This window comes from Orcinus orca, chromosome 6 (genome assembly GCF_937001465.1).
Source record: "Orcinus orca chromosome 6, mOrcOrc1.1, whole genome shotgun sequence".
Taxonomy (NCBI): domain Eukaryota; kingdom Metazoa; phylum Chordata; class Mammalia; order Artiodactyla; family Delphinidae; genus Orcinus; species Orcinus orca.
Window position 1 is genome coordinate 57,412,689 of NC_064564.1, and position 11,585 is coordinate 57,424,273.

Sequence of the window (11,585 nt, forward strand, 5' to 3'; positions counted from 1 at the left end):
CCAGGGAAGCAGTATAATAGTTAAATGGCCATGGGAATCAGAACTGATTCATATCTGAGATCTAGGTGGGTAACTTTGGATGAGTTTAAGCCTCAACTTTCTCATCTGTGAAAAGGGGATAATGATGGCAATTTCAAGAGTTCATTGAGAAAATTAAGTGACATAGCATATGTAAAACACCCAAGATAGCACCTTGTTCATAGTAGGCCCTCAGCATGGTATCTTCTGGAAGTTTCTGCCTTTATGCTAATTCTGTCTACCTGAACCGTATGGAACAAGTCTATGTTTCTTTTCAACTCAACTATCATGTCTTCCCTGTTTCTGTTTAATGTTCCTCAAATGACATGATTTGGTGAGTTTCTTCACCAAAGAAATGCCATAGAGTTTGTTTCTCTTGAAGAGCGATGCCTAGAAGAAACACAATGCTTCTGAGATAGTCTGATCAGTATAAAATGAAGCCGTACCATCACCTACCATTAATGCATCTTAAGGTCAAAGTAATTTGTTTGTTTGTTTCTTTCCTTTGGTGGGGGGGGGCGGCAGCCACATCATACATTTGATCAGAATCATATGAAAATATGATCCATGATATCAGATGTATTAATTTTTCCTGTAATTTTTATTTAACTTTATTTTATTTTTAATGAAATATCTCATTATATACTTAGAGCGTACATAGAGTAGAAGTCACGAGGGTGAATTCTGCTTTGTGTTAAAGTATTGTCAAAATATTTGGGGCTTTGTTTTGTGCCTGATTTTCCACAAAGTACTTGTATTCTTTTCTCTTTTTACTAGTTTGGCAGGTATATATATATATTTTTTGTTTTGTTTTTGTTGTTGTTGTTGTTTTTGCGATACGCGGGCCTCTCACCGTTGTAGCCTCTCCCGTTGCGGAGCACAGGCTCCGGACGTGCAGGCTCAGCGGCCATGGCTCACGGGCCCAGCCGCTCCGCGGCATGTGGGATCTTCCCGGACAGGGGCACGAACCCGTGTCCCCAGTATCGGCAGGCAGACTCTCAACCACTGCGACACCAGGGAAGCCCAATATTTTTTAAAGATGTGCTTTCAACTTTCAGTCATGCTCATCTTCTGTTTGCCTTAAAAAAAAAAAAAGTGATTTGGCAATGGAAAATGTAATGAAGACCAAGTAAATGAGTATTTGAAGATATATTGCTGAAGTAGCTTAATTTGACTTTGAATATTTTCAAATCTTTCAGTTGAGAGACTCTCATCTCTTAATAGACAGAGACACAGATTATTGGATTGAACATAAGCTTATCCATATAATTTTCATTCTATTAGAAATTAAAATGATTAAGCATTTTACATGTAACTAGTTGTATATGTACATAAATATGAAAGTGTGTTTGTTTTATCCATGCTGGCAATCACTGACATTGACTTATGTAGAGAGAGTTGATATGTAAAAAGCACTGTTAAATTTTTACCTGAAAAACTATGAGATTTGAGGCATTGTCTTTTAGAAATTAAATGATCTAAGTTATTTTGTTTGGTTAAACATTTTTCTTTGCACTGTTATCGTAATCTTTGAATTAGTTTTACCAGATTTTTTTCAACGGGACTACCAAAAAGCTCTAAAAAATGTCTGTGCCTTACAGTTCTGTATTTAACCTCCAGATTGGCAATAAGAGACTTGTAAGCTCATATATGGGGTCTGCATAGTGTTAATGTCTGAGATTTATTTTCCCCCAAAGGTTCATAAACAGTATTGACAAATATATCACACATTGCAATTTTGACGTGGTCATAATGTAGCATGGGAGGTTTGAAAGGTTTAAATAAACATCTAAATTGAATTTGTTAGCTCTTCTGCATCAAGAGTCCTGTTAGTCACTAGCATCTATGTATTTTTATCAAGGATTTTCCATAAACTAACAATACATGTCTCTTCTAAAGAACTGAGTAAGAAAGCTATTGCAAAATAAACCCTGAATTCCTGTCTTTTCTGCCATTGATCAGTAGACTTCTCCATTTAAGGAGTCACATCTATTTTCAAGCATTAAAATACACTTTATTTTCCTAAAATATGCAGTTTCTAAATGACTTCCTAGAGCCCATTTAATTTGGGACTCGTTAATTTTGCAAAGTTATTTACTTGTTGACATTTTCTTTTACTGTCAAGGATTATCAATTTGAGCTAGTCTTTTTGTTTTGTATACATGCTTCCTGCTTTAGGTTAAAAATAATGGAGATCCAGTTTTGTCATTTATTTGTTGAGAAATAATTAGCATCAGCTATGGCCAGCAATAAGGATTGATAAGATAAGGTCATTTTCTTTAGAGATCTTACCTTTCAGTAAGTAAGATAATCATAGATACAGATAATTATGATATGAGGTAGTGCTATATAGAAGTACTATGTAATCAAGTGCAGTAGGACAGTGGAGGGAAAATGTTTCATGATGCATCATGTAACACTCTTCCCAATCAGTGGCCCAATCAGTGGTGCAAAATGCAGAAATAATTGTTGAAGATGTGTGTGGGAAGAGAGAAATATGTGAAAACAGTTAAGTCTCTTAGAAAAGGTTTCAATAACAACTTTTTATTCTATAGAATTATGATTTTTTATCCTATAATGACATATCTTTTTATTTGAATTTTTTGTTTCAAGTATTATACGATTTTTCCTGCATAGTTAATTTTTGTTAATACTAAACATCTCTAATTTTAAGTTCAGAGATGCCTATTTTCTTATTATAGGGGCCAAATTGCAATGTACTTGTGAAATTATGTGATTATGAGCAACACTTTTAAAAAATATATAGTTGGGTGTGATTTGGAATATTTAATTGATTTGCCTGTTAATCCAAAAATTTACTGAGCACCTACCATGTACCAGTAACTATATTAGATGGAGAACAGAAAGAGAAATGGACTTTGTTATTATGGATCTCATACTCTAATCACAAAATCCCTTTAGCATAAAAGGTCATTGTGAATATTTTTCTGTTAAAATATTAACTCAGAAATATGTACCTAGACGTAATAATAAGCCTCTTTATTTGTTTAAAAGTGTCATGAGAGTAAAAAGTTACATATCAAGTTCTTTTTTTTTTTTAATCCAAGCTTTTTCTTTTTGGGGGATAGAGGGAGTAGGTAGGAAAATTGTTCCTTCAAGGTAATATTCCATAAAGGTTTTTGTACCTTTGGAATTTAAATATGAAAAAATGAGTGTGTCTAGCTTGATACCTACCATAGTAGAATCCATCTCACCTCATGGCTCCAAAAGTAAAGAAAAGGATATAAATTAAATTTAAAGGATAAATTAAATTTAAAACATTGAAGTTATATTTCCATGCCAGACGATGACAAAACTGGGTATGGAATTGTCAGTTGGATGTTTTCTTGTTTCATGATTATTTATGCAGCTGTTACTTAGCTGACATTAGTTCCTAGTTGAATGTTGAAACAAATAATGCATCTGATTAGGTATACCCAGAATGTATGTTATGGGGTTGTTTTGTGACACGTAGGTGTCGTGTTATTTTCCTCTGTATGATACTTGTTTAATGAGAGATTATGCCAGTAGCAATTAGAGAACTGTTTCTTGAACTGTTTTTGTTTTATACAGCACCAAATACAACATCGGTGAAATTAGAGTTTGTTGGAGAGGGGCAAGCCCCTCCTCTGCTTACTCCCTCCCTGTGGGGCTTCTCCCAGGCTGCTCTCCAGACTCCCAAACTCACAGCAGCTGGGATGTGGAGACATGACTGATGCGGAGGGACAGGGGATGCCCTGGCCTCTGGTGTCAGCTTCCAACTACACATTATGCACTGGCCTTCCGAAAAATGTATTTTCTCTTATTGTGAAGGGAAAAAAAAATCTCTTTCATTATGGCTTTCAATTTTATTCAACCGATAGGCAGGTGAAAAATTGAAATACATCACAATTGCTGGTGAATTAAAACAAGATCAGAGTATTGCTTGCAAAGTATGTTGGCACTGTTGTAGATTTGCTCTTTTCTTTCTCTTTTTTTTTTTTTGGCAGAAAATCATATTATATTTACATCAAAGTAGACCAAGTATTTTAGGAAGAGTATCCTCAATCAGAGTTTAATAACTATGGATGAGTCTTACTCGAGTTTTTTTCACAATTAGTCTTACCATCCGTGAAAGAAATAGACCATGTAGCTTACATACGTATAATGTTTATAATTTAGCACATGTATCTCATATTAAACTGCAATTTGGAAAAAAGCTATTGTAGTAATTTGATGCCTATGGAATTTATATTTCTAATATTGCTGTAGAGTAACGTTGTATTTTTTCTTTTTCTCTTCCTTCCCTCCTGCCCCTCTCCTGCCAACAGTCCTGGTACCTGGGCTAGCTTGGTTCCTTTCCAAGTATCAAATAGGACACCCATCCTACCGGCAAATGTCCAAAATTACGGTTTGAACATAATCGGAGAACCTTTCCTTCAAGCAGAAACAAGCAACTGAGGGAAACATGAAATACAACACTAGTTTAAGAAATTTAAAAAAAAAAAAAGGAAAAGAGAAGACTGGACAAAACAAAACAAACAAAAAGGGAGAAAGGAAAGAAACTGAAGAAAGAAGATAATAGACCAGCAATCGCAGCACTTACAATCACTAATTCCCTTAAGGTTGAAACTGTAATGACATAAAAAGGGTCGATGATATTTCACTGATGGTAGATCTCAGCCCCTGCAAAGTAGCCTTTGTTACATGAAGTCCGCTGGGAAATAGATGTTCTGTCTCTATGACAATATATTTTAACTGACTTTCTAGATGCCTTAATATTTGCATGATAAGCTAGTTTTATTGGTTTAGTATTCTTGTTGTTTACGCATGGAATCACTATTCCTGGTTATCTCACCAACTAAGGCTAGGAGGCGGCATCAGAAGTGCTGGGTGACAGAGCCATGAGCCAGCCATTTTATAAGCACTCTGATTTCTAAAAGTTAAAAAAAATATATATGAAATCTCTGTAGCCTTTAGTTATCAGTACAGATTTATTAAATTTTGGCCCTTAACCCAGCCTTTTCCAGTGTGTAACCCAGTTTGAAATCTTAAAAAAAAAAAGAAAAAAAAAAAGAAAAAAAGAAAAAAAAAAAGAAAAAGAAAAAAGGAAAAAAAAAACAGTTTGAACACAAAGGCTCTATGGAAGAAATGCCTCTATGTAGGTGAAGTGTTATCTCTGCATGCAACAGTAAAAATTAATATAATAGTTTCCCCACAAAAGAAACACTTAACAGAGGCAAGTGCAATTTATAAATTTATATCTAAAGGGGAATCATGATTATAAGTCCTTCAGCCCTTGGACTCTAAATTGAGGGGATTAAAAAGAATTTAAAATAATTTTGAACGAATTTATTTTCCCCTCAGTTTTTGAGGGCAGTAAAAAGGCATTAAATCAAGACAAATCATGTGCTTGAGGAAAAAAAAAATTAATGAAAACACAGCACTTATGTTGGTTTAGCTGCAGCCTCCTTGGAGGTAGAATTTATTTATTTAAAATTACTGGTTGCATCAAGAACCCATAGGGTGTACAAAAGGTTCTATAAAATCTGCATTCTAGAGACAAAGAGGCAGGCAAATCCATGTCACAAGGGTAAAGCTTACAGTTTACAAACTGGGAACGCCAGGGTGTAGGATATAAAAATGCACTCTTGAGAAAACAGATGTAATCAGGGTGCTGAATACTTGCATGGTGCTTTCAGACATTAGCCTTGTTCAACAAATTTCTTGTATTGACAGATCTGTGGTGTGCATGGGCAGACACATTTTTGCCTCTATGTCTCTTAAAATTTTAATTAAAAATACTCTTTCCAGTAATCCTAATTTGCACGAAGATATAATGTCCACATTACGTGCCTTGCCTTGAAATCTAAAAAACAAAAAAAAACACAAAAAAACACAAAAAAGTGACATCACTACACTTGTTTTGCTGCATTTATTATCATTTTAAATCTTTACCATTTTTATGACAAAATATTTTGTACTCCAGACGAAGAAAAATGTGTGACATCATGGATTTTTTAGACAGTTATACCTTTATCTCACATTTATAAAGCATATCATGGCTGTGTATAGTTGCCGCTTAAAAATTGTAATCGACCAGCAATATTTTCAGTATTTTGGTGTTTTTTCTATTAACCTTTCATGTTTTTCATCTTCCAATTAATATTTGGGGGGGAGGGATTTCAAATTTATACGAATTATGCAATACCAAGTTTTGCCTATGTAGGTAGTGCTTTTAGCTGTATTGGTTATTATAGGTAAGTACACAGATTTAAAAAAAAAAATAATGTATGCTTTTTTTTTGTTTGTTTGTTTTAATTGACCAAAGTGGGTACTGCTATTTTTGCAGTGTGATGAGGTCCTTTTGTGTACTGAGAGATGGACAGGGGATTTTTTTTAATATACATATATATATATTCTGGGGTGGGTGGGAGGATTTTTAACACTTTACAGTGTAGCTGTGAAGCAGTGCACCCTGAGATGGGCCTGGGCTGCACAGCGACTGTTCTGCCTACTGTGAGAAACTTCAACTTCACAGGTTTCCCTCTCAAACTCCCCACCTGGGGTGCAAGCGGAACTCCTTTCTGCTTTTCATAGCAACAGAGTAAGAGCAAGCAAACACAACCAATTCACCTGGAGGCAGACTTGGCTTAAAACAAACGGTCTTATCTTTTTTAGGGGGGGCGTGGTCGTTTTTCTTGAAAGTTCCGGATCCACAGTGGAGAGTGAGCCTGTCTCATAGTTAGCAAAGTTGAAAAGTACATCTAGCAGATGTTTCAACTTCGGGGCTGAGCATACTTTCTCCTCTAAACTATGCCATCCTGCTGGAGGGGGTGCTCCCGCATCCTTTCCCCACCACTTTCCTTCCCCATTTCTTCATTTCATGAATGTTAGTCTGTGATTTACCTGGGACTCACTACTTCAAACGGACGGTAGTGCGCTTGGAAATTTTTTTTAATATCCAGGAGATTGAACAGAGGGCTATTATTACATGTATTCGGACTTCTAGATTAAAATCAAAGTTCAGTTTTTAAGGAACAAAAATAATAAGTCTTGTTAAGTTTTCATTTTACCTGCCCTTTTTAAACAGAGAACCAGACTAGAAGGGAAATAGAGAATTTTTAGAAATGAATTTTCCTGTGGATGCATTAAGCCCATTAGATGCTGATGGGATTTCTTTTTTAAGGGATGGTACCTCAAGTATATATTGGATCTAATTTCCCCGGAGGGCTAGAGGGTGAATGGAGGCTGGTTCTACTTTACTCTGCCCCACTGCCTGCCACACCACACCCCCCCCCCCCCGCCCCACCCAGTCCCATTGAGGGAATTCATTACGAGGGGGAAAATCTTTTAGAATTAGTGACACATGGTGGGCTGTCCTGAGGAGCCCCGACCCCCTTCCCCCAGGCCATGGCCTAATAAAATAAACTGTCTATTGTTCTCACAGCATATCATTTAATAATGAATACTTTAGAACAATGCTTATGGGCCTGAGAATTGTGTTTGATTAGCCCATTCAGTTTGATAGCCCCAATGCTGAAAAGCACAGCAGGAGCGCAAGTTCAAAAGGAAGTCCAGTCATTTCTGTGATGACTTGCCCTGGTGGAAAACAGATCATCTCAGCCAAGCTCCTCAACCTAGTAGGTGAACAAATCAACCTCACAGGACACGCAGTATTTTTTTAAGAGCAGAGTCGCTCTCTTTTTTTTTGCCAGTGAATGAGCAGCTCTAGCTAAATAAGTTACACACTGTGGGTATTCCTGCCTGCCTCTTGAATACAAAGGCCTAGTTCAAGTGTTGCTTTTTTTTTTTTTAATCATTTTTTTTTCTCCTTTCCTTTTGAGATAAAACTCTTAAAAAGATACTACTCTCTATATAATCTCAAATCCATTTCGGCCTCCTCCTCTTTTTACCAGGAAGTATCTTGTGACTAAGGGCCCCCCCCCCCTCTTGCAGGTCTTGCACGCCCCTCCCCTCCCCAGAACTGCAGAGCTACAGGATGGTGAAGGTCACCCAAGGGCATCAGTAGGGGGTGGCGTCTCCAGCCCCGGCTCCGCGGCACTGTTCAGCTTTCCCTGCGTTGCTTTGCAGCCCACCCCTCACAGTGCCTCTGAAGTGTTTCCTCTGGAGTGACATGAGCGTTTGAGGCTTGTCTAAGGAGAAAAAAGAAAAAGGCAGTGAAGGAGACTGTACATAAAGACATGGCAAAAATCTTAATTATAGCAATATAGTTATGGGGTAATGTTCGGGTGGGCAGCTCCATTAAAAAAAAATATGTGAATGAATCTGTGAAGCTGCGAGTAGCAAGAAGAGCGAAAGGTCTTCTTCATGAACCGCCTACCTTGTAGACAGTAATTTGTACACTGTATAGTTTTGTTAAGAATTTTTTTTTAAATTAAAATTCCCATGTTTGTAAAGCTAACTTTTTAACAATTATAATGGAACTATATGTTGTTTCCATTTTTAAAGTAAACAAGAATATTCCTTGTTTGGAGACTGGACTTGAGTTAAAACTCTCCAGGCTCTTAAGTTATGTATTAAAAAAAAAAAAAATCTGTCCATGTTAGGAGTTATTTCACAGATTCCTGTGCTTGAAAAGCATAGGATACTAATCCTTTAAAAAAGTGTAAATGGAGAAAAGTTATATTTTATGAAGGTTATTTTGTTGTATTTAGTATTGGAAAAGTTGGTTTTCAGAGCATTTCAGAATGTCGGAAGCACCACTGTCTTTTTATTAGTATATACGGCCTTTAGCAAAAGTTTTTGTGATTGTTACGTGATGGTATTTAAGGTTGTTTCACAGAGCATTCAGGATAGGCAGAAAATGACAAAACCGTGCTATGTCTCACATAACGTGTCCTCAGGGAGCAGAATCTTGGATTTGTGACTTGTAGCTTCATAAGGACTCAACAAAAGAGATTGCACAGGGACATCTTCAGCGGTGTGACACCAGGACATGTGTTCTTTACCTAGATTCAAACTCTATGTACCGTGTGAAACGAAGGCTGCAGAAAGTTATCCCATATTCAGTGTACAGTATTCATTTGTAATGAAACAACTCTACAATATTGCTGGCAGATAGGCCCCAAGCATGACATTCAGTATAGTTTACATGTTCCTGTCAAGGTCTTTGGTTAACATTAACCAGCTGCATGCTTCCTGGACTTTAAAAAATTGGGTTTCTATTGCAAACTTTTTTTTCTTAAATGTGCAGGCTATTCAAGTCCAACTGTAAAAGCTCAAAATTGAATGTTCTACTCCATGCTGAAGGAGCTGAAAGCTGCCTTCTTCATATTTTGCACTTTCTGGTAGTTCCCCTGTTTTTTTCTAATTCCTTAAAAATTGTGTGGGTGGGGTGGAGCACTGCAGTTGGGGGGTAACATGGACCACTGATTTTTGCCCTTTGACCCTGCACAATGACCTTTGCATCAGCCAGACTCATTGCCATGACAACTCTTTGTACTGTGTCCGTGCCACAGATCTGTTGGTGACATTGTTCATATAGTCAAAGGGGACAAGTTGGAGACGGTCAATTTTTACATTTTTTTGTTGTTGTTGCAATTCTTTCTTCAATGGTTGTAAGTAGTTTTGTTTTTTTGTTTTTTTTAAATAATAAAAGGGTTCACTAGTTAAGACTCTTTAGAAATATCTGTGTGTTGCAATTCAAATTGTTGAGATTGTGAAAACGCTTCAGTGCCACTAGCCTATGAGCACGCCAGCCCCAGCCTCTGATAACTTTTATTGCATGATACAGTACCAGTAACAAATGGTGGCCTACATACACACAAGGCAGTGTGAGCTGGTGACACTAAAGCCAGTCTTGTATTACTGTATTTTTGACAGAATGGTTTTGAAAACTGTGCTACAGGGACTGATGTGGCAAATATATCTCTTTATGCAGAAGGAAGTCTTTTTTTTTTTTTTTTAAGAAGTATGGCTTATTATGCATTCTTCATCGAGGGCATTGAAGTTGCATGGACTGAAAAAAAGTTGATGCAAAACGAGAAAGAAACAAACAAAAAAAAAAACCAGCAAAATGTTTACCAAAAAACTCAAACAAATGAGCAGTGCCTGTTCAATTTCACAGTCTCTGTTGAGTTCAGTTGTAAATATGTTTCAAATGACATTTTCTTGGAAAAAAAAAAAAAATCTCTACAACATTGTAGAATGTGAGGGGTAACTCCATCCCAGGCATAGGCTTCTCAAAGCTGCATTAGATTATGTCTTCATCAAGCTGTTAATTTGTGCTTATATCACATAGAACTTTTAGCATCCTGGGAAGAGGTGCCCTCACCTCAATGATATTTCTCTGAGAACAACTTTTGTAGGACTGTGTGTTTCTTTAGATACATTTAGTACAACTGTAGGTGACGAGTAGTCAGTTATTGCTTGCTAGCTACACACCAGGGTTGATCCATTTTAAAACTTTTGGCATTTTTGTCCTCATGGGCCATAAATACAGAACCTTGTATTTTAATTAAATTTTTTCAAAAAGGAGGCACATGCACAATCTCCGTGTAACAAACCTTTAGCAGTAGGATGTATTATATGACAGTTACTTAATTTCTGGCGTTCAGACCTCTGGGATCAGCCCCAGACTGGGCCAGAATGTTAGCGAAGGTTTTATTGTGCCCGGTTGGAGGATAATGTTCTTTGGGTACTTTTTGTGGGTTGCAAATGAACTCAATTGCCACAAGTTTTAAACTGGTGTAAATCAAGCTTGACTTAATGTGATTGTTACTGTTATATCCAGCCTATACTGCTAGCAGCTGCTCATACTGCAGTCAATTACTGGAAGCAGATATATTTCCTATGCAAAAACTGTTTAAACAATAAAATGAGCTATGCTACAGACTCTGGCCTCATGTTTTATTTTCCTCCTCCACCTCTTCCCGCCGCTCTTCCTACGTTAGCGTTGGGGTCAGTATATCTTGGAAGTGGATCTTGGTCCTTCCATCTGGGAATTTTGTAGCATGGGTTTAATTTCTTAGCATCTGGGATGGTTACTATTTCAGTTCGGTACTTCCAATTGCACTGGGCACGTGTGTATGTTTAAACCCTTCTTGCAATTCCTACTACGTATAGTCCTCCCAAACTCTCTAAACAATGACCGTAGAAATGCAAGTGCAGATCTAGAATTTCAGCCCCCCACTCTCTGAGAAAGGCCTTTCAGCAATGAGGTGAAGATGTAACGTGTGCTCGGGATGAATGGACTGTGGTCTCCTCGACTGAAAAACCACAAGGGCCTCAAACACACACACTCAACAGAAAAGGTAAGTCCTGGGGCCACCCTGTGGCTGTGGGTTTAGTGGTTTTGTGAGTACTGGAGGAGAAGAATTTCTTTCTCCCGATGCCTGAAAAGGAGAAGCATCTTAGGTTTCCAAGAAGCGGTGCTACTTTTCAGTGCGAGCAGGGTCGATGTTCCTTATGCCCAGGGAGGTGGGACGCGAGCTGAAACTGAGGATGGGGTCCCAAATCCAGACTCCTTGAATACAGCAATTCTGAACGGAGTCAGCTGGAGTTCAAAAATAGCTAATTGAAAAGGAATGAGCTTAAAGGGTTTTGCGATCCATCTGAGTGATGTG

At 37.4% G+C, this 11,585-nt stretch overlaps 1 protein-coding gene and 1 long non-coding RNA gene across 24 annotated transcripts in view; both read left to right on the plus strand.

Annotated features, from left to right (window-relative positions):
* The window catches only part of NFIB (nuclear factor I B), a 442,099-nt gene extending 431,245 nt beyond the window's left edge, over nucleotides 1–10,854 (plus strand). For 20 of the 23 annotated variants that reach the window (XM_033439769.2, XM_033439771.2, XM_033439772.2 and 17 more), the window contains one exon: nucleotides 4,329–10,854. In XM_033439769.2, coding sequence (XP_033295660.1) covers nucleotides 4,329–4,346 — 18 coding nt within the window. In that variant the 3' untranslated portion in view covers nucleotides 4,347–10,854. The remainder of the gene's footprint in view (nucleotides 1–4,328) is intronic. The other 3 variants (XM_049710692.1, XM_033439776.2, XR_007477723.1) reach the window with 2 other exon arrangements.
* On the plus strand, nucleotides 1,057–4,000 carry LOC125964586 (uncharacterized). The gene is made up of 2 exons (XR_007477727.1): nucleotides 1,057–1,475; nucleotides 1,567–4,000. It is a non-coding gene; the product is annotated as an uncharacterized LOC125964586 (long non-coding RNA).
* Nucleotides 10,855–11,585: the final 731 nt, after the last annotated feature.